The 22,580-nt window shown below is 43.4% G+C and overlaps 3 protein-coding genes across 4 annotated transcripts; 1 reads left to right on the forward strand and 2 right to left on the reverse strand.

The window, feature by feature from the left end:
• Positions 1 to 172: 172 nt before the first annotated feature.
• dnajb1a (DnaJ heat shock protein family (Hsp40) member B1a) lies at positions 173 to 4,409 on the reverse strand. The gene is made up of 3 exons (XM_031867582.1): positions 3,763 to 4,409; positions 2,374 to 2,999; positions 173 to 2,273 (listed from the first exon to the last, which is right to left on the reverse strand). Exons 1-3 carry the CDS (start codon positions 3,971 to 3,973, stop codon positions 2,043 to 2,045), a joined length of 1,068 nt encoding a protein of 355 aa, XP_031723442.1. The 5' UTR covers positions 3,974 to 4,409; the 3' UTR covers positions 173 to 2,042.
• A 2,786-nt stretch (positions 4,410 to 7,195) lies between these two features.
• Positions 7,196 to 13,298, forward strand: tecra (trans-2,3-enoyl-CoA reductase a). The gene is made up of 11 exons (XM_031867902.1): positions 7,196 to 7,420; positions 8,238 to 8,289; positions 8,401 to 8,445; positions 8,560 to 8,663; positions 10,483 to 10,598; positions 10,792 to 10,897; positions 11,037 to 11,109; positions 11,200 to 11,243; positions 11,351 to 11,408; positions 11,520 to 11,608; positions 12,129 to 13,298. Exons 1-11 carry the CDS (start codon positions 7,253 to 7,255, stop codon positions 12,300 to 12,302), a joined length of 1,029 nt encoding a protein of 342 aa, XP_031723762.1. The 5' UTR covers positions 7,196 to 7,252; the 3' UTR covers positions 12,303 to 13,298.
• A 1,291-nt stretch (positions 13,299 to 14,589) lies between these two features.
• Positions 14,590 to 20,768, reverse strand: samd1a (sterile alpha motif domain containing 1a). 2 transcript variants are annotated; one of them, XM_031867746.1, is made up of 7 exons: positions 20,244 to 20,768; positions 17,414 to 17,762; positions 17,000 to 17,142; positions 16,817 to 16,877; positions 15,534 to 15,615; positions 15,172 to 15,286; positions 14,590 to 14,802 (listed from the first exon to the last, which is right to left on the reverse strand). In XM_031867746.1, exons 1-7 carry the CDS (start codon positions 20,610 to 20,612, stop codon positions 14,656 to 14,658), a joined length of 1,266 nt encoding a protein of 421 aa, XP_031723606.1. In that variant the 5' UTR covers positions 20,613 to 20,768; the 3' UTR covers positions 14,590 to 14,655. The 2 variants fall into 2 exon arrangements, with proteins under 2 accessions (XP_031723606.1, XP_031723607.1); XM_031867747.1 differs by lacking the exon at positions 20,244 to 20,768 and adding an exon at positions 18,020 to 20,235.
• Positions 20,769 to 22,580: the final 1,812 nt, after the last annotated feature.

Raw genomic sequence — 22,580 nt, forward strand, 5'->3', positions numbered from 1 at the left:
TATATAATGATAAATGTTGAGCTTACACTACAGTAAATGGATTTTGTTGCATGCGACAGTTAGACCTTAATTTAACTTTGAATCTCACATTTAAGCGTAACCTAAATTTCAGAAAATAAAAAAAACTTTTACAAGATAAATGTCCTGAATAACTCAAACACGTCGGACATGATCGGGTAGATATTTGCCAGTCTCTTTAATGTGGAAATGCAAATCATCACAGCATAGGAAGAATCTATTAAAAATGTCATATTCGTAAAAGCTTCGTTGTTAAAAATGAAAACATCTTGAAATCCAACCTGAGGCATTTCCAAACATAAACAGGAAGTGAAACAAGATAATACTTTACACCCTTCTCCCTTAAAAAGGAAAAAGTTTGCATGAAAAAAAAGAAACGCATCTTCTTTTTCTTTTTTTTTTTTTTAAACAAGAAAATGTTACACATTACAGAGATTACACATCTCTACATTTCATGTTAAACCACATGTTACACAATTAAAACTCCAGCAGGAGCAGTCAAAAACCTAAAAATACTTAAAATGTGAAAATGAACTAACTGACCCACAAGCTTCTATCATCACTACGGTCAAAAGGTGCACAAAGCTGAATATGAATATGAGTTCAATATACTTTTTAGGATTCTTATGAACTGTGGAACTACACATTGCCAGATGCTGTAGTTGTGTCAGGTAAGAGCTATACGACAAAATAAACAAAAATATATTCTGTAGGCCGTTAAACTTTCTATGCAATATTGCCATATACCATGTTGGGCAAAGAAAACAATGTACTGGCTTCAAGCAGTCAAACAGACATAATAATAATAATGAATTGGAATATACACTAATTGTACATCAAGCACCCTGAAAAGGGTACGATTGCAGTAAATAGCTTTTGGTAGTTTGTAAGAGACACACACACACACACACACACACAACAGGATACACTCATGCTCTCAACATACATATATATTATTATATAGGGACAATTATTTGGCACAGAAAGTCTTCCCACAGTTTATTTACACGTAGTAAGCTGTGTACTCTCAGATAAAAATGTGTCGTAAAAGTAAACATTTTGCAAGGTGTGCCGTCTCAAACACATCAGGGATAAACCAATCTGAATGTGTCCCCTCAATTAAATAATTAACGATACAAAGTACTTATCAGTGCTCTCTTCCTAAATTAATAATCTGGAAGTCACAGGAATCATTCTTACGGAAAGTCACATAATGGTAACTTAATATTTCCTCTGAATTATAACTGGAGACGTTGTCATTTTTAGGCTTGTGCATATTTGCAACGATATTCTTCTGGTCAGTTTATGAGATTGTGGCAGAAAGCTGTGACTAAGAGTAGACAAATGAAACACTGACAAGGAAAGTAGATTTAACGTTGATCAGCTCCTTCTGGCTGATACTGATCTGCTTCACCTCTCAGGATCTACACTGTAGAAGAATAATCACGTCCTGTTGAGTGATGTCGTAAAAACTACAATCAAGCATGCGTCACTGCACCTGAGGTATTGTTAGCTGGCTGCGTGCTCTCTTAAAGCTCTCCCAAAAAAAAAAAAAACTGCTGCGAAAAACAAATCCCCAGTTACTATATTACATTTCTAAGAGAACCTAACAAAAACTCTGGCTCTCACGCATCATTATCTATATACACACTTCATATGTTTAACTATCTACTTTTCCTCCTTCAATCTGATATTCTAGCAGGGTGCTACTCAACACTGGTACTCACTCAGTTTCCAAGTCATCCAACTGACTAGATGTTGGGTAAGAAAAAGCGATTTGGTGTTCAGAAGGTAAAATTAAACTCAGCTGGAACCAAATGTGCCCTGAGCCTCAATCATCCAGAAGAGTCGCACAGAAGAGTGCGCCGCTGGAAGCGTTGAAGGCGAAGTGTGTAGGATTTGGCGGGATCTAGCGGTGAGGATGCAGATTGCAACCGACCGAGTGGCCCCATCTAGATCCCCCCTAAAATGCTACACACCGTTCCTTTAACAGATTATTTTCGAGGCAAACTTATCATTTCACGTCACGGTGGAAGGATCTGCTTGAGTGCATCTCGTGTGCCTTGGCCCAGTTTGTCAGGAAATTTCACGGTGAAGTCCAGGACCATGTCGCCCCTCTTCTCGGGGCACTTGGATATGGGGAGCCCTTCTCCCGAAATTCGCTTTTTCATTCCAGGTCTGACAACGTCTCTGGAGGTCACAGTGATGGTGCGGCCGTCTAGTGTCGGGGCGTTGACTGTGCATCCACACAACGCCTGGAGAGAGAGAATGGATGATCAACACCATCTTTTCTCAAAGTATTATTGGAACAAGCAGAAAAATTAACGTCCGAGTAATATCACAGTGGTCACTTACTTCTCTGAGTGATATTTTTGCAGGATAGATGATATCCGAGCCCTCTCTTCTGAACACCGGGTGGGGTTTATCTTTAACCACAAACACCACGTCTGCAGGAATGTTGCTGGCGGTTTCATCGCCCTCCTTGGGGAAGGTGATCTTCGTCCCCTCCTTCCAGCCGCGCTTGATGTCGACCGTTAGAATCTTGTCTTCGTTGCGTATGGTGCAGCCATCCGGGTTCAGTCTCTTGCGGGAGATCTTCATCTTTTTGGTGCATCCTGAGAAAACCTCCTCCAGGCTCACCTTCAGCTCATGCATCACGGGCGGATCCTTCTTCCTCTCACGCGCTCTGTGAGGAACTCCTGGGTGCGATTTAAAGGACCTGGGAAACCCGCCCATGCCTCCCATGCCGCCCATGCCTCCCATGCCTCCCATGCCGCCCATTCTCCCCATGCCAAACGGCGCAAAGGGATCGTTGATGTCCATGTTTTCCTCGCCGTTTTGTGCAAAGAAATGATCGAAAGGGCTGCGGCCACCGAAGAACTCCGCAAACATCGCGTGAGGGTCTCCATGGAAGGTGTAGTTGTAGCTTTGGCCGCTGTGTCCTCCACCTCCACCTCCACCGCCGGCTGAACCCTTCAATCCTACAGCAAGCATCAGAGCACAGAATCAAATACAACCTGGATGCACATCAGTAACAAGAAATTGCACATTGCATTGTTTCACAATTCTCTTATAAAAAGATTGAATGAAACTGTAAGTGTTTAAATGAGTCGACAGTGATCCGTTTGTTAATCAGTCAAGTAAAAAAATACCCAAAATGTTGCTGGTTTCAAGTTGTAACTTTACAGATACTTATATTAATGTGCCTGACTGTGTTTAATTTTTACCGTAAACGATTGATCCCCACAAAAATGCGATGATGAAAATATTTACGAGTTGCAAGACTAGTAATGATCTCATGCTGCAAGCAATGAAAGTGTATAGATATAGTCAGTGTTTTTGTTTTTCAGCGCCAAAAAAGTCACATGTCTGTCTCCGTCTTTGCCCATAATAATGTGAACAGTAACATTGCAGCCTTAAGGCACAAATAAGTACATTTTTGAGAGGTTTAAACCAGCATTATCATTCCGGCGACAGACAAACAGGACAGGCAACCCGTAGTTTCCAGTAGGTTCTCCGGCGACACCTATTGTGACGTGACACACACATCTCATTGTTATTAGTGTAGAAATATGCTAAAAACAGCAATGACCGATTAGGAGGATGCATCAGCATCTAACATCAAGACTCAAAGTGCAAATGCATGGTTTGCTAAAGATTGTAACGTCACAAGTTGTGTGAAAAAGTAACTATAGTGGCACAAACTACACATGCACGCGGTGCGGAGAGTTCAGTCAACGTTACCTTCTTCTCCGAAGCGATCATAGATGTCCTTCTTCTTGGTGTCACTGAGGACATCGTAGGCTTCGGCGATCTCTTTGAATTTATCTTCTGCTCCGGGAGACTTGTTTTTGTCGGGATGAAAGCGCAAGGCCTGCTTTCTGTACGCCTTTTTTACCTCTTCTTCGGAGGCACCTTTGGCTATTCCTAGCACTTTGTAGTAATCTTTACCCATGTCAAGAACCGGTCACTTCTTCCTCTTCCACTTTATAAAGACACAGTCATCGCAGAAGCCAACAACACATCCAGCATGTCCAGTGTGTGGGTCCAGCGAGCGGGATCCACCGCAGCTGTCGCTGATGCGGACGATAGATAGCTAGCTAGCTAGCTAGCTAACTGTCAAGGTTAGCTTCCCTCACTTGTCACCGTCCGTAGACAACTTCCTACTGTTCTCTGAGATGAGGAACTAAAACGTAATTTAACTTAAGCTGCACAACATACAACGACGAGTTCATACTCGAGTGGTCGTGTGTCGCCCCCGAGCTGAAAATCCGTACGAAGAAACTTCTGGAAGGAGCTGCTGCTGTGTGTCACAACTACCGAGTCAAGAGGACTCACTGCTAACAACTTCCGGTATAGGTTGAACCAAAAGTAGTGCAGTAGTGGTCAAGAAGTGGCCAGATTTGTCTTTAAATTAAAAGACTGACACTATCTGAAACACACAGTGCATCGGGGGTAAACATGGTCCTGTTTGGATTGCTGCTATAAATTTGCTTTTTGCATCAACCATCGACCCTTTTAGTACTATTTTCATATTAGTACGCATGCGCAGGTGCTGTCGTTCTTGCGGTTTAGGCTGTCCACACGTCAGGCTTCACATTATATACTCTAGGCTGACATCAGTAGTAATCATAGTGGAATGTAACTGAGTATGCCTACATTTACTCAAGTACTGTACTTAAGTACAATTCAGAGGTAGGCCCTCTTTATTTGAGTAATTGTATTTTATGCTACTTTATACTTCTACTTTGTAGATTTAAGTTATTGATAGAAAATATAAATCAATTACAATATATTATTAATAGGTCAAGTTGCCCAGCAGTAGTGACAATTAGCTCTGCCTTTACCAGCTGGGACATTAAAGTGAAGTACACAATAATGCTTCACTAATTATAATCCAGTAATATAATATATATGCTCCTGAAATGGGCCATAATGCATAATAAATACTTATACTATTACTTTTTTTTGAGGCTAATACTTTTGTACTTACATTAATGAAGGTTAGTTATATTGTTATTTTATTTAACCACCCCTGGACAAAACAGCTCTCGCAACTGCGTATATGTTGACACATACAAGTAATTTGACTCTTGTTTCCAGTGGCTCTCAGTACACATACAGAGTGACAAGAAGACGGACACTGGAAGAAATGTAGAAAACACGTGCTTAACAAAAATGAGCAAACTTAAACATAAAAATATCACATATGCTACATCAATGGACAATGACCACATAGTATTTACCTTCTACAAAGACTGTGAACTGTATGTGCACGTTTGTGGAATAATTTGCGCTATATTATATGTATATATATGTATATTTTTGTAAGAGTGCATCGCAGTGCAAGGTATGCTGGAATAAATATTGTATGGCTAATGCAACAGTTCATATGTACAGAGGTATAGTTCATGTGAAAATGTTGAAGAAGAATACACAATCTGCTCAGATTTCATGTACATGTCAATATCAGTGCGTATAAATAATTTGTGACTGCAGTGGAGTGGTTTGGTGTAGGGTTATTGCACAGGTGGCTAAATTAACTGTTCGTGGGTGTGTTGGTTTGTGGAAAGAGACTGCCAAAAGTTGTTCACTGGTTGTACTGGTTGTAAAGTGCTCTGTAGCGCCTACCAGAGGGGGCAAGTTGAAATAAATCATGTCAAGAGTGACTGTGTGGGGTCTGTAATGATTAACGCGGCCTGTTTTCTGACTCAGGACGTGTGCAAGTGCTGGAGGGTTTGGCCGGTTGGCATCAATTATTTTCTTATATATCAGAACTACGGACTCTAAAATGTGCATATGTAAAAATCAAAAGCTTTCCTCACAGAGGTAGGCCCCTCTTTTCTAGGACACGTGTGTCTATAATGTACAAGCCTTGCTGTTACTGTGTCCACCAGCTGCAGACGCAACTTTAAAAAAATATATTCCCAAATCAAATTTTGAGATAGAATCCGAAGATGGTGAATTCAAAGACCTACATCCAAAACTTCTTAGATTACACTGATCTCTTCCTGTCATGTCAAATCTTCAATTACACTAGGAATAAGGCTGTGGTTTGAAGAATGTGACTAGAGAGTAAAAATGAGTGACATTGAGGACTCCCACGTCACAGCATTCCTCTCACGTCATAGTCAAGTGTTGCCGCCTGTGAAAAAGAAGTGGATCCAGTTCAGCATATATTTGAGATGGATTTTTCTCACCACATATACACTGCTGTCTTTCTGTTCATCGGTGTGAAAATGAATTATGTTTATCACAGGGGGTTTTTCTCATATGATACTCAAAAACGGTCTTGGAATGCAAACAGTGATATGGCTGCCTGCTGCTGGCTTGGACTGCTCCTGCTGGTTTTAAATAGACCACAGAATATAGATATACAGTTGGGTACGTGCGACGAAAGCCATCTTTGATCTTCTCCCAATCAGCTTTTCCTTTGCCCTCCTCCCACCACGAACCTCCTTGAAGTATTTTAGAAAACAATGCTGTTCATTCGGCTCGCAAAACCTTGAACCGGACAGGCCTTGAAATAAACCGGTCCGTCTTTGTCATGGAGGTCAGACAGAGAAAAGAATATCAGCCACACAGGTGGTCTGGGGGAGGGGGAAGTGTTGTCTTTCACCCCATGGTTTTAGGCTTTTAATGGGGGCTCGTCCACTGTGTGACAAAGCGAGGAGCAGAGCAGACAGGAGACGTGTCTTATAGGTCTAATGAGAGCGCATTGGCATCTGTCACTGGGCTGTGTGTGGCTGCCCAAGGTTACCAAGCTGGTGCAGAGCAAATCAGGCGACTTATATTTAGCCTTGCAAATGGCGCATTATGGATTATGTCTTGGGGCTCTCCGGTTTCGTCTTCAGTGCGTTTTGTAGCATGAAGGGGGGCTGTGGATCATGAAGAGGCTGCTATTCAGGTGAGGAGCAGGTTCATTTCATGTTCTTGGACCAGCACTCCTTCCACTTCTTCTCAGTATCTTCCCCTCTCGCTTGTCTCCACTCTGTCACACACAGACAGTCCATCTGGGGGGGGGGAACGTGTTTATGGTCTCACATGCTTCTTCCGGAGGTGGAGAGCTATTCAGAGAGTCCAAAAGGCACCAAAGAAGACTGACAGTTGGACTGACAGTTGTGTAAAGGGGGAGCAGGGAGTTGTTTCCCAGACCAGCAGAGGACAACCAGTGTGATTGGACATATCCCAGATTACTTCAGCAGGCCGCTGAGGTTGGGGATTAAACAGTATCATGGATGTACTCGCTTTAGAGGCAAAGAGTGTGAATGGAGCAGATTCTGAGAAGAAGTCTTCATCGAGGCCAAAACCAAAACCTCCCAAAAAGGCCAAAAGGATTGTTTACTTTGAGGTGGAGATCGTGGACTTAAAGACTAAAGAGAAACTGCTGCTGCTGGATAAGGTGAGAGTTTGGACGATGGAGGGTTTCTGATTACACTCGCCTTTTATATTGAGCATAATGATTTTAGAAGACTGATGATACTTGTTTTAACTGGTGCATGATGGTCACACATGTTTAAGTGCTGAAGACAAAAAAGGCACAAAGAGTGCTTGATATCTCGCATGCCATAGATTTTATGATCAATTAGTTCAGTTTATCGCCTCCCAGTGCGTTCCTTTTTAAAGTTCCGTAATTTAAACATCTCATGCCTGTTCTGAAAGTAGCACAGGCCGACGCTGTGATCACTTTGCAGGAAAAGTCAGAGGAAACATGTTTGTTTTAGCTCAAGAACTACGGGGGTCATCAGTGTGAGCTGCCGGGGTAATTTTACACATGTTCGTCTACTTCACAGTCGGCCCTGTCAAGTGTGCAGCCATTATCAGTTACGTTTCGGTTGAGCGAGGGGTTGTACTTAGGAGGTGAGAGTTCACTCTTCATCTGACAGGACTTTTCTGCTCCAGCTACAGAACAGGCCTGTGCTGCACTGGGCCAACAGGCAAGCGGGCTACATTAGTAGCTGTACAAATGTGCAGAGCCGTGTCAAAAAACGTGAGGGATCACATTGCTGGTGAAAATGGCAAAAATGCAAGTGTGACAAAATTCCAAAAGAAATGAAAAACTTCTGCAGTAAAGACAGTAGTACAGATCTGACTTTTGTATTTTTAGTATTCCATGTCTTGTAAATTGACTTTTAAATGTCGACATGGCAGCCTGCAGACTAATGCTGCTGATAATAATACTATTTAAAGTAAGGGTTATGTCTGTATTGTGATTGCAGGTGGAACCAACGGCCACTGTTTTGGATATCAAAGCTTTATTTCAGAAATCATGTAAGTAAGTTTAAGACAACTACATTTTCATTTACCATTTATTCCAATGTTAATGCTTCAAAGATAATCTCTCGAGCATGCCCAGAGTAAAGTTCCTCTCCGTTTCGACAGATCCAAAGTGGTATCCAGCCAGACAATCCCTGCGTTTGGATCCAAGTGCGTCTGCTTTTTTTTTTTTTACAACAAATACTGCATTTATATTATTTGATAGGTGTTGTGACGAAGTTACGTGATGTTGTCTGGTCTTATCTCGGCTGTCGTGTTATTTAGAGGCAAAGTGTCTCAAGGATGAAGAAATTCTGCAGACACTTCCTGTGGGGACCACAGCCAGCTTTTACTTCAGGGATCTAGGACCCCAGCTCACGTGGGGAACGGTGAGTCCACACCTGCACGGACCCACAATATTCAGGACCATACAGAGATGTTTGCCTTTTTTAAGTCACGCACGTTTTTTAACCTACTATACAACTTGTTTTAAGACTGATTCCCACTTTACACCTTTCTTTGGTATCTCGTGATTAAAAAAAAAAGTGGTAATTCACTTTTGAGTATGGTTTGAAATAATCTGCCTGTTCCTAATTTCAAGGATGCTCCAGCATTCAAGATCTTATCCTCTGAACAGCCACCCTTTGAATGCAAGAATTGATTTAATTCACACGGTTCCTTTCAAGTCTAACTTTGCATGCTTGTCTTCTGGATTGTATTTTGCGTGTGTGTGTGTGTCTCATGGATGCAGCGTTGTTTTTCCCAACTGACTGTCGGTGAAAGAGGCTTGCTCTGCCTAATAGTCTACAAATTGTTCACCATTTGGATTTAATAGGCTGAAACATGCAACACCTCTGCTATGGCCTTTTAAGATTCTTGTACATTAAATATAAACACCCACTCTCTCACCCACTCAATAACTCATGAATATAAATATCAACCCACAGTGACAGATAGAGGTGATTTCCTGCGGTTCGTTTTTTTTCGCTCACCTCCTGCACCGCCTGTCTTCTGTCCTAGGACATATAATCTCACAGCCCCATTTCTCCCAAAGGTGTTTATCCCCCTGACCTCCCACTCGCCTTTAACTGGGCCTCTTTACTCACTCTTGCCCACCAAGTCTCTACATTCCCTGTCCTAACCAACCCTGTTACAACCCCCCTGCACCCTGCCAGGCTGCAGACCGATGCCCCTGTGGGTGCAGGAGCATGAAGTGCCCCAGCAGAGATCACCAGTAGCCATTGGTCAGGCGTGCGGACTGAGCCAGGGCTCTGCTGGAGGTGCTGATTCAGGCATCGATTTCACTGTCAGCTGTGCTGCTGCGCTTGATCATTTGTGGAAAGCTGGTGTTACAAGCTGCCTTAGTGTCTCATTTGCTCCATTATTGTTACACTTGAATGATTGTAGAACTATGGACTGTTTTTTTGTTTTAAGATGGACTTGACAAGTGGGTTATTAGAGAAGACAGAGCCATGGTGTCAGTTGCATGCTCTCCCTTTGGCGGAGGGTTTAGACCAGGGGTCTCAAACTCATTTTCACTCTGGGCCACATCAGCATCACGGTCGCCTCAAAGGGCCGGTTGTAAATGTAACTACTGCCTAACATATTGGTAAATAACTGTCTCTGCATTTGATTATTGTTTATTCAAGTGTAAAAATATTGTACATGCAGTTATATAAATGTAAAAATATATTTAAGCACATTTCTGTTATTATAACGTAAATCCTTTTAATTTAGGGTTAAGAAACCCACATTACTCTATCAAAGATCAAACTGTTAAAGAAAATATCAAAGACAAATATCAAACAAGTTATTACAATAACTTTGTTCAAAGCTTAAAATCCTGTCAAGGGTATTATTATTTTTTTAACTTTTTTTTTTTTTTTTTGCTGGCGGATTCGTGGGCCACATAAAATGACGTGGCGGGCCGGATTCGGCCCGCGGGCCTTGAGTTTGAGACCCCTGGTTTAGACTGACAAAGTGCTTATCTAACAGCAAGGAAATATTCTATTTCCACTGGTTTGTGTATTTTCTATGAGAGGAGTTTAGCATTAGAGATGTTAATTGTAATGCTGTTCATGTATTCATTCATGACTTTTGTGTTGTTCTGCCTTTTTGCATATTTTTGCACTTCTTCTCATGCATCTGGTTGCAAACCATGGAAAAACTCAAACGAAAGCATTTCTGTCTTTTCTTTGCCCACTTCAGGTGTTCCTGGCAGAGTGTGTAGGCCCACTGATCATCTACTTAATGTTCTACTTCCACCTTCCCTTCATCTACTCTCCGAAATATGACTTCACCAGCAGCAAGCACTGGGTCGTACAGTGAGTGTCGGCTTTCCTATGTTTTCGGGGATCTGTTGCAATGCTTTGCACAGATGGCCCCTTCAACATTGCAAACACTAGTGAAGCATATTTCTATGGTGACACTGACTCAGGGCCAAGCATAATGGACTGCAGCGAGGCGCTGCATTAATCACAGCTAAATATGCAAGTGTGTGTGTGTGTCCTGTTGCAGCTTGGCCTGCATATGTCACTCCTTTCACTACATCAAGAGGATCCTGGAGACACTGTTCGTCCATCGCATCTCCCACGGGACCATGCCTCTCAAAAACATATTTAAGGTGAGAGAGCTGCATAACTTTGATCTTTGAATATGATATACGGTGCATTATTATTTTGTGCCGTGTTCTCATTCTCGGAAATGCGCGTGGAGCCTTATCTTGACAGTGTGACTTATTATAGTCCCTCTTTCTATTTCAGAACTGTGGCTATTACTGGTGCACTGCAGCTTGGATGGCGTACTACATTAACCACCCTCTGTATACCACACCCTGTAAGTGCAGACCACTGCAATTCTCACTTTAACTCATCAGTTGTGGTTGACTTTCATCTTAATCCCTTTTTTCCTGTGACACATCGACAGATTACGGGCAGATGCAGGTGAACACAGGACTTTACATTTTCTTGGTAAGAGATCTGTATATGTATGGCGCCGTGAAGGAATCTTCCAGACATTAAATCGAACAATCTATTGTTATGTAGATGATCATCTTTGGATGTCTTTATTCCCGCAGTTCTGTCAAGTTGGGAATTTTTCCATCCATGTTGCTCTTCGTAACCTCAAACCACCAGGTGAGAATTTTCCAACAAGGCATATGGTGTTAGCTGTCTAATTAAAAAAAAAAAAAGCAGCCAACAGTACGGGCAATAAAGTGCTTTAATTGTTTTTACCCATCATCTCAGGTTCAAAAACCAAGAAGATTCCTTACCCAACAAAAAATCCCTTCACGTGGATGTTTTGGCTGGTGTCTTGTCCGAACTACACATATGAGGTAAGCAGATACGCAAGTCCACTCTTTCTCGAGATACTGTCTGGAAAACACAAAAAGGAAATGTTATACTGAAAATAATGTAACTTTGGTAGATAGTCACTTGTTCAAATGGGCCCCTGCCTATTGTCCTAAGACAGACAAGACAAATTGTGAACCTATCTTTTAATGTTAAATTATATGTTTTCTCAGTTTTCTACTCCTTTATGAATACGAATCCGTTTGTAAGAAGATTATGTCTTTCAAGGGGTGTTTGTCTCTTATCAGTTTGGTTATTGTTTTGTAGCAAGTAACAGCCCACATTTTAACACCGAAATACTGAAGGCTGAATGTTGTGTGCATGTTTGTGCAACACAGTAGCAGTGAACAGTACCTGTGTTTCATCGTTGCAACGTGAGATGCACTCTTGCTGCCATCTACTGGTTGCGTTCTGCACGTGTCACATAAATCTCAATGCACTGTGTTTGTTTGTGTGTGTGTGTGTGTGTGTATGTGTGTATGAATGTAAACTTCCTGCTCACAGGTGGGCTCCTGGATCGGCTTCACAATGATGACGCAGTGTGTGCCCGTGGCTTTCTTCACTCTCGTGGCCTTCATCCAGATGACTGTGTGGGCCAAAGGCAAACACGGCAGCTACTCAAAGGAGTTCAGAGATTATCCGACCCTGCGCTCCTCCATACTCCCCTTCATCCTGTAGAGCCTGGTAGAGAAAACAACGTGTGACACCCACATCCATCCCCCTCGCTGACCAGGTCTTTCTTTAAGGGCCTATTCCACACTGGATGTCAGAAAGTGTGTGCTGAGGTCAACAGCATGGATGGATTTTTGGTGGTATGGTCTCCATGTAGCATTTGTGTTACATGAAACTCCATAGCAAGGATTGTTGGACTGGTGAATGCAGGACTGTGAAGAGGCGGAGGAAGCGATCAGAGTTAAATACAGCAAAGTCTTAATGTAATGTTGTATGTATATTTTGCCACTTTTGAAAAATACATATGCAACTATTTATTTTTGCTTTACTGTTGCATTAGTGCCGTTTAGTTGTTTTTTTAAATCACATAATTTTCATAGCTTTTGGCAACCTGATCAGTGGTTCCCCACAGAGCTGTGCAACCAAGAGGCTAATCTGCATTGTCAAGCTAGTGTGCAGCCTGGAGCTGACAACTGTGTGGCCTCATGCAGGGCTCTACCGATCCAAGTGACATTTACACTACAGCCGTGATAGTGCTTTCTGGATTACAAATTGTCTGCCGAGTCCTACCAAGGGTGAGGAAAAATCTTTTCTTTTTGTCTGTACATGGATCAAAAGTGTAGTTATAGAATAGGAAAAACACACTGCAGACAGCATACGCGCGTACATGTCCTACAAAGAAATACCTCTTACTTTCACAAGATGATTATGGTGCAAAAAGCGAAAAAGAACAAGTGTCAGTGATCAAACCATCCGCATAGTGTTACATATTTAGCACGTTTTTGTGCATTGTCAGTGTTGATTTTATTTGTGTACTAATCTGAAGAGTTGTGCAGATACAAACACAGACTGAAACTTTGTAGAGTTGTGCTTTCCAGGGTTGGATAAGGTTATAGGAAATACACATGCAACATTCTTTGCTATTCCTTTTTCACTGAATGTGCATTTCACAGAACGCTGCATCGACTGAACCTTTAAATTAAATCAGTTTTATTTTATTTAACAAAATGTCCTGCTACAATTTTTGTGTGAGGAGAGCATTCAGTGGCGAGCGGGACTTTGACCTGAAGTGAAGTTTGTTTACAATATTTGATTATAGGACTGAAGAGGGGCCCTCACACCCTGACCCGCTGAAACAATTGTTTTTAAGTTATTAACACAAGTTAAATAAACAGAAAATAAGTGACTGAACAGAGAGACATGAGCTTTATTTGTGACTCTGGAAGAAGTGTCAATATTACAGATAAAAGGGAGATACATTGGATGGTTGTAGACTACATCATATGGAATGTTACAATTCAAGAGGCTTACATTAAAAAGAGACACCGGACAAATGATGAACGGACGATAACATTAAATATTGCATTTGATCAAAATATCTGCTCAGACACTGAGCAGCTGTATTAAATTTAAAACAAAATATTCAGTATCACAATAACGTTTCCCAAAGTGTATTACTTTATTTTGCTTATGTATGAAAGCAAATCCCATTAGGCTACACATTTTCTTGGTCAGGTCTATCTGCAATTGTTCCCCAGAATGCAACTGCGTTAAGTTGGACCACAGTCGGATCTAAATAAGATTAGAATAAAGAAAACATCATATTGCCTTACCAGCGGGTAGCAGGACATCATATCGGTGGTCTGTGTTACAGAGACCACTGAAGACATAATCAAACATCAGCAGCTTTTGGTGGCATATGTCCGGAGTCAGATATGCAGAATGTCTGACTTCCTCAGCACTTTGATGACATTTAATTAAACGGAATAGAAGGAAAACTAACAACAGATGGGCTTTATGTTCATCTGTGTGATTTACATAAAGAGGTTCTGGACTAACAGAAGGTACCGTAATTGAGCGAGCGAGGATGCAGGGAGACATTTTTAGAGCCACGGCCAAAACCAACATTTTCTGATGGACCCCAAAAACTGTGAGAACACTTTGCTGGCAGCACTACGCAGTGCAGCGGGTCTCTGTGGGTAAACTAGCTCCTAGGTGGTCCACTTGGTGCGGGGCTCGGTCCTCCTTTCGATGGCTGAATTATCCATATTCCACTCTTGCAGAAAGGTCACTGCTCCTCCGCTTAGAACGATCCTCTGAACGTACCGGTCTGGTCCTTTGGCGGTTCAATCGAACAACACATGGATGAAATGAAAACCACGATGAGAGGTAGGATGACTGTTTTTTTCCCAGTTTCTGGTCATTCTCACAGTGAAAGTTAATTCCACCGCAGGTTTCCCCCCCACCCCCCCCCCCCCCCCCCTCTATTCTTGTTTTTGAAGGGGGGGGGCGGGGTTTGGAGGGGGGGGGGGGGGGGGGGTCAATGCAGCATTGTCTGTCTGTCATGTGAATCACCACTTCAGAGGTCTTCGTATTCCAGGAAGTGGGTCCTCTGAAGCACCTTCACGTGGCGCTCATAGATTTTGAGGGCGGGGCCGAGTCGGATAGACAAACCGGTCAACACGTCGCTCCGCTGCATCAGGAGGAGGGACTTCCCATCTATTTCCTGTTGGGGAGAAGAGCTAGCGTCACTCACAGGGCTCAACATCTTTTGATGGAACTAATGAATGTCATTTTTAATTGAACTACCCCACGCAGAAAACAACGTAAAGTTAAGTGATCTGCATGAACATGAAAGTATTGGTTAACCAATATCTATTTTAGCTAAAACAACATGTACTTTATTACACAGGTAATTGAGAAGCAAATTCCCCAAAATGCTATTTTCAAATCCATGACTTTTCCAGGTTTTTCACGACCTTACGAACCCGGTTAATATTGACTGCCTCTAAACATGCAGTGGGCGACGGTACAAGTGTTGGTTTTCAGTGTACATATAGCGCCTCCTGTGGCAGTTTAGAGGCGGTGCACTGACCTGTGTTCGGAAAGCCACGGCCTGCTCTGGAAAGCCTGCAGCTGAGAAGTAACTGGCCACATCTGCCACAGTCCACAGCATTAAGTTCTGGCTCATCGTCTCCTTCTTCACAGAGCTGGAGGAACATCGGATAGAAAGGAGTGAGAGGCGACAGAGTGACTTTTCTTTGTTCTATTTTTTCAAGCCTTTAGGTGACCTTCAGTGTTTGTGCCTCAGAAATGTGTAAATAAAGATTCAAGACAATAACTGGGAAATAAAAGTCAACAGTGTATCAAGGGGAGGGAGGGAGAGGACATGACTTTAGGAATTAGCGTGAATGTATTTCTAGCAGAGAATGTCATTTTTAATAACAGGATACTCACACTTCATCCCCTTTATCGCCGTTCAGAAGACTGTCTTCGTCTGCTGTGAAGGAGGAAATATCTACGTTGTTCTTCAATGTACCTGTGAACAAAATGGAAGCGACATTATTACAAATGTTCTACAAATGTTGACCCAACGAAACACTGATTTAATAGACGACATTTTCCTCTAAATCATCTGCACTTGTTAATAACACATCAAAAGCCATCATGTATCTTATTGCTTGCCATATGAGCTGTGAAACAGGCAACGAAATGAAACTCCGTATAAATGCAGTTAACAATAGGGTTTTAAATGTGCAGCGTCACATGGAAGCGATGCTCTTTCCACGGTACTGGTACGCCCCACCGAGGCCTCTACTGCCACGGTACAGTATGTTTCCCCATTAGAGTTTGTTCACGGTTGAGCACAGTGAGGGTGCAGTTGATGGGTGTTGGTACAGCACCCTTGCTGTGCAGTTACCAGCCCACTGTCACAAGATGCTGGCACCGGACTGTCTTCATGCATGACAGTGACGAAGCCCTCATTTATAGGCGAGTGCTGCTCCTTCCAGCCAAACCATTCCCATATAAAGTACACTGTGGCACTTTTGCAGTGTTAAAACACATTTAAGTGTATTTATGTTATGGCCAATGTTAGTTATTGTTTTTAAAGGTCTCTTGGCAATGTCTCACTAAGGAGGGAATATCTATAACCACTCTTGCATTAAAAGCCAGAAAGGCACATTTTTTAACAAATAATTAAACTCGGTTTCTCTTTTGGGAATCAAGCCAAAAGGTGGTGGTTGGGAATACTATCCCTTGTTACTTACATACAAAAATAATTGTCACATCGCCTGGCTTACAAACACATATATAACATATAATATAAACCCTTTTCTGAATTATTAAGAAGCATCTGTAAGCACACGTTATTTCCCAAACAGCTATTTAAAGACATTTGTATGACAGCTTTTCGAAGCCCTCTGCAGCTGTATGCTTATTACACGGTCACATGGTCCGTATTTCAGAAGGACAGCATGTTTAGAGCAAAGTGAGCATCACCTGGATTGACAGGTAGTGGGACAAGCCTGTGAAGCATTTAAAATGCTTGAGCTAGCCTGAAGGCAAACACAAGTGAAATAGGCCAAAAGTGTAAACAGAACGGTATGTGAAACATAAGCTGTCATGACTTAACTCCTTTAACATGCGTGTGTTTTCCCAAAACGAGAGAGCGGACTATCGTGATGAATTTGCTCTCAGAGCAGCTTTAAAAGCAAAAGAAAGACACTCCTGCTACTCACAGTTGTCCGATGGCAAAGGCAGTCCCTGTGGTCGTCCTTCAGATACATTCTTGCTCTCGTCCTGTTGCCCAAAACAACACAGAACACAAAAATGAAACAAATCAGGTGTGAAGCAGAGAGATCAAGGAAGCAGGAGACGTACAGGTGCACATGTGTCACAAAAGGGATTACAGGTGAATTTACCGGGCCTGCAGCATAGTCTGGTACCAACTGGTCAGACAGAAGGCTGCTATCCACCATCTTGCCTCCATCTTCTTTCTTCACCCGGTTCTTTAAAGTGCAGGGGCTGGTAGCTGCAGAGTGGATTGCTGGCTTCATGGCTGCCGCTAACAGAGAGGGAACCATTTACATGACATGCTGATATAATCCTTACTGTCACACCTGACTTTATTCTTGGCAAACTCTCGTGCTAATCACAACCTACTGCAGCTGAACATTCTTGAATGTGTGTGTTTTTTAACTGCTCATTGAACCTGAGTGACCTGTAGAAATAAGCCGATGGATGCATTTCTCCTGTCACAACAACCATGCAACAATATTTGAGTCCTCCATTAATGCTGGGTGTGCATATTAGTCTGTGTCTAGCAGGATGAATACCTTTGTCTCTCTGCATTCCAGGGTGCTGGCGCTCCACTGGGCAGACAGCAGAGTGATAGGGCCAGTCATTGTGTGTGAGGGCTCTGGGGCTGGAGGGGGGCAAGGAGCTGGGCCTCTCACCAACCTTCTGGAACGTGGCACAGTCCAGACCGGAGCCGGGGCCACAGCCGGGGCCGTGCCGAGTGCCAGAGGGGGAGCAGGGGGCCGAGGCGGCTCGCACAGAGGCACAGCGCACGGCGGCGTCTTCGTACGTGCGGCCAGGAGAGGGTCCGTCCTGCCCGTCCCGGCTCTCATCAGCCCCTTCCTCGTCTGCATTACTGTCTGTGTCGATCACCATCGAGGTGTCCGCCTAGGTGCAACAGAGAATTTCAATCCCATCGTTTTCTATAACTGTAATCCCCAACAAATTATATAATATTTAGAAAAATCTGAGCATTTCCTAATCTTGGCTTGGATCAGTGGGGACAATTATCTTGAGGGGGGTGGAACAGACGCATTTCACTCAGTGGACGCTCTGCCATTATCAACTATTAAGTTCATTTTTAGACAACTTATAAAGCTGGTGAATCCTACAATGTTTCACGGGGGGTTGTCTTCATGACTGACCGCCAGTTGTGGGCTGAGCGTGTCACATGAAAGCACGCTCGTACAGATGTCGCAATGTGACCGCTGTGGTGGTAAATTATTGCCTTTCAATGCTTTGTCCCTTTTCCACGGTGCCGCGCGTTCACACCGCATGCTGGACCGCTTCGACCGAACAGCCGCCTTTCCCACGCAATCAAACATGTGAACGCGACGTTATGTGGCGGCATACAAGTAGTTGTCCGTTGTCGACGGCGCCCCGAGCGAAAAAAAATGTACCTTGTGTGTGCGACTGCGTGTCTCAGACCCAGCAGTGAAGCACAAGAGCGCACTAAAGCCCGCCCCGCTCCTGAGAGAAAAAGAGAGCCGCTTGTACGGCATTCGCTCATCGCGCTGCATTTCACACACAAGTTTCACCGAGACACGGTCACGAGAAAACACCACGAATGACCCCGAGGAGCTCAAAATCCTGCACGATTTGTTTTCCTCTCGGCGCACGTGAAAAACAGCCGACGTGCTCGCGGCGTCCCGCTCTTTGCAGGCCTTTCTTGATTGATATTTCTAAACGCACGGGGGGGAGTACAGAAGGGGGCCGATGGGAGGCGTTTGAGGTTTTCCTGAAATTCCCTCTAAAGTGCGCATGGAGTTACGAGCCGCGGCAAAGACCTCGCCATTGTGTCTGTAGTCTTTCGACGGAGCAGAACCAGAGGAAAGAAAAAAGAAAAACCCGAGCTTTAACTCGACGGGCAGATCAACGACCGCAGCGAGCATCAGGCGCCTCGTTCACCGGTCTACTTTGACTTTGCACCGGGTCAAAGATTTACAGCGCGAGCCACCGAAACACAGAGAGAGAGTAACGCAAATGAGTCCGTTATCGGACACGTCACTGTCTACATCTAACCCCCTCATATTCAAGTAAAAAAAATCAGGGTAACACGCCCCGAGAAACTGCATGTTTCAAAGTAATCAAACGTATTCGGTTGTTTTTTTTGTAGCGACACACACGCCTTTCAGAGGACAAAAGTAGATTTGATCTCGGCTTAACCCAAATCGGATAGATCGGGCATCCACCAGCTAGCGCTGGACGGACAGTTTTGCGGTCGCTTCACGTTAGTTCGGCTCTTTACATATCTCGTAACTTTGCAGTGACGTGGCTCATCTTAAATAACAAATAGTTGCCCCAGCACGGAGAAGTGATGCCATATCGCTGTTATGGGACGAGAGGCCACACCACCACCACCAAGCATTAGACGTGACCGGGCTGCTCGGCTGCGTGTCCGACAATGGATCTAGGGGTTCGACTTTTATGCACTGCGTCGGCAATCGTCCATCACTCGAAATATAGACGTAGTTTTCACAATTGGACTTGAATGTATCTTTTATTACGAGTACTTTGGCTCCGGTACTACTATAATGTGTTGCTAAAACATAGTGATGGGCATATGTTAAAGTGCAGACGGAAGGGGTGAGATGTCGTCATGGGCGGACATAATGTGTATGTGAAGACTCGATCCGGAGACGCAGTGTTTAGCCTGCGATGGTCTCGTCAACAATGTCCCAGCGTCCCCCATCAGGCTACTACATCCGCGGTGTTTGAGACTTTTTCCCCCCTTCACCCACTCCCACATGTACAAGCCGGTGAGAAAGAAAACATCAATTTCCAGCTCAGGCTTCCAAAATAAAACCCTCAACGGCAAATGCGTATTTACACGCTCTTATTTTGAAAGCAAAATTGTTCAACTTCCGGGCTACTTCGCCCCTTATCTTGCTAACTTGACAGAGTCCTCCTCCCCTTCGCTCAACGCCGACTTTGGGGCTCGAAAAGCGCTTTCTGCTGCCGATAATGGTGGCTCGGTTTGTTGCGGACGGGCGGGACGGTGCAACTTTTTTCCTGTCTTCTATCTGTGCGGTTTGAAGTGCTTTTTCCAACCGGCACTATGTTAAATATACCACACTCCGACTAAACGCGCACCTTTTTTTTTTTTTTTTTTTTTTCTTCTCGTCTCCACCTCGGCAGCGCTCGAGCGAGGTCCAACCGCCGCTCCCCGTCTGCGGCAGTTTAGGGTGCACTTGCAAATCACTCCCCTCACCACTCCCCGTGTAGCGACACAAATACGTGTTTTTCTGTGTTTTTTTACAGCGTCCATGCCTTTTACCTCCACCTGTTCATTTGATAAGATGTGCTATGACAATGAGATGAGAGTGGGCTCGTTAAACATGCCTCTTCGCATCAAACCCCCCCACGTACCTCTAGATCCTCCTCGTCCTGGTCCACAGGACCGAACGCGCTGTCCCCGTTGCTCAAGTCGGAATGACTGGCTTCTTCCACCGCGCTCCTTCTCGCAGCTCCTTCTCTGGTTAACGTTACATCGTCCTTTTTTCTGCTTCTCCGCTGAACCTTGGCGGCGTTTCGGTATGAAATAGAGCCCTTGTAATTAACTTTTAGCACGGTTTGCTCCTGGATCAGTTTCTCCAGTTCTGCGCAGGTTCGGTCCGGCTCGGACCCGTGTCGCCTCCGGACCATTCGGCAAATCCTCTCTAAGTCCGGCCGAGCTTTTCGCGACCGCAGCGAGTCGATAGTGTCCAGGATCCACTCGCGGTACTTGGATTCAGACATCTTTCTTTGCTCGGTTGGTTCGCTTTTTCTTCTCGCTTTTTTTTTTCTTTACCTTGGTGCGTCAACCTTGTGCACGGTTGTTTTTCGTGAGCCGCGGTCCGAGTCCAACCGAGAAGCGGAAACCTCGCTGTACGCCTCCTGCGTTTGCGTGTGCGCTTAAGGTGGACCGACGGAGTTGCGGCGAAAAGTTTAACTCGCGAGGAGGTTTTAAGGTGGAATCTGCAGTCCTGAACGGGAACGTGTGCGCGCGCACTCGGGCCCCATGTGCATCATAATGGGTGAAAAAAAGGTGGCCATTTATTTCAAGAGTTTGAGAGTGTGACACAGCTTTTGATGGAGTAACTGAAGCCAGTTCACGTGTGGTCCACATGCTCGATTTAAAGAACCAGAGGCTCAGCTGGGAATGTAGGGCTCAATGTCAGAGATCAGCTTTGACTATGAAATAATTAAGTAGACAAGGACACGTGTGTTCATGAAAGCCAACACTTTAATAACAGTAGGCAAAATAAAACGTACTTTCATGAATCCATAAAACAGTGATTTCATTTTTTTCCAAATTGTAATTAAAATCCGATTTACCCTTTTCCAATTAACAAAAAGGTAAACTAATTAAATAAAACACTGAACTGGAACCTGCTGCTCCCGCAACACATTTTATTCTGATAGGTTTCATGGACATACAGCTATTCTGTATGAAAATTAGTTTTCTCATGCTGTCAACGGTTAGATTACTTTAGTTCATATACATTTATAGATATACTGATAAATCAGCATGTTTAAGTACTTGTCTTAATGTATTTTGTAGATGTATACCTGTAGTTTATTGCATCTTTCGTGGATTGATTTACTCATTTGTAGCCTTTTCAATGCGTCATTATTGTCCAATTGTCAGTTATTGAATTACTTTCATCACTTCTCATTCTTTAGTGGATGATGTTCTTTGATGGATGTATAAATTACAAGCTCTTTTACTCGGTCTTTATTGCTTTCAACCCATCTGGAAGGCTCTTCACATATAACTGATGCAGATGAATGCAATCCTAAAAACAAAATATTAAAAAAAAGGAGCAAACTGAGGGTGGGAATACATTTTGGAGCGGGCTGCTGAAAAGCTGGCTGGTAATTGATCCTGTACTGTGACAGGACGGACACAACGCTGCATTATTCAATTGCAGCTGCCAACCTCTTGAAACATTTGCAATAACAGACATGAGGGTTAACATACAGCGTCCACCCCCCTCACCTACCAACAAGTGTGTTCCTCTGATCCACGAGAGCAGCCTGAAGCTGCACCTTTCCTGGAGACTTGCATGTTAAAAACATTACTGTTAAGAGTGTCAGTATGCATGGTGAGGAAAGACTATAATAGACATAACCCCCAGACATATTAGTCTTAACAAGTAAAAGTTTATTGGAATGATACATTTTGCAAAATATTACTTTATGTATATATTTTTTTTTAACATACTCATTGTGTTCTAAGGGTATCTGTCAAGTTCTCCAGAGGGGAAAGATAGTTAAGACTGTCAAAGGCAAGGATATACAGTATTGTTTCCCAAAAGGTACAATAGACTACACAATCACTGTACCCAGGTCATGAGGAAAAAGATTAATGTTCTGTTTTTGCTTTTTTTTGCTTTTTTTTTTGAAAATACAATTAGAAAATATGAACGCAAAACATCTCAGATGTAAAAAGTGTTATGTTTGAATGAAGAGTGTGTGTGAGAAAAACTTGATGAAAATAGAAGGCAAACACAAGAGAAGAAGTCGTAATTAGCACAGAGCAGTCGATAGTGTTCAGCTGATAGAAGAGAATTAAAGACAATTAGACAAGAAGGTTCCGTGTGGGAAAACAATAATTTAAGAAAGGAAAAAGCATTGTGATGACCTCCGTGTCTGAAGTGGATCATGTGGCGTCGCCCACACACACACACACACACACACACACACACACACACACACACACAC

The sequence above is a fragment of the Anarrhichthys ocellatus genome, unplaced genomic scaffold (assembly GCF_004355925.1).
Source record: "Anarrhichthys ocellatus isolate YVR2014 unplaced genomic scaffold, GSC_Weel_1.0 scaffold40, whole genome shotgun sequence".
NCBI classification, from domain to species: domain Eukaryota; kingdom Metazoa; phylum Chordata; class Actinopteri; order Perciformes; family Anarhichadidae; genus Anarrhichthys; species Anarrhichthys ocellatus.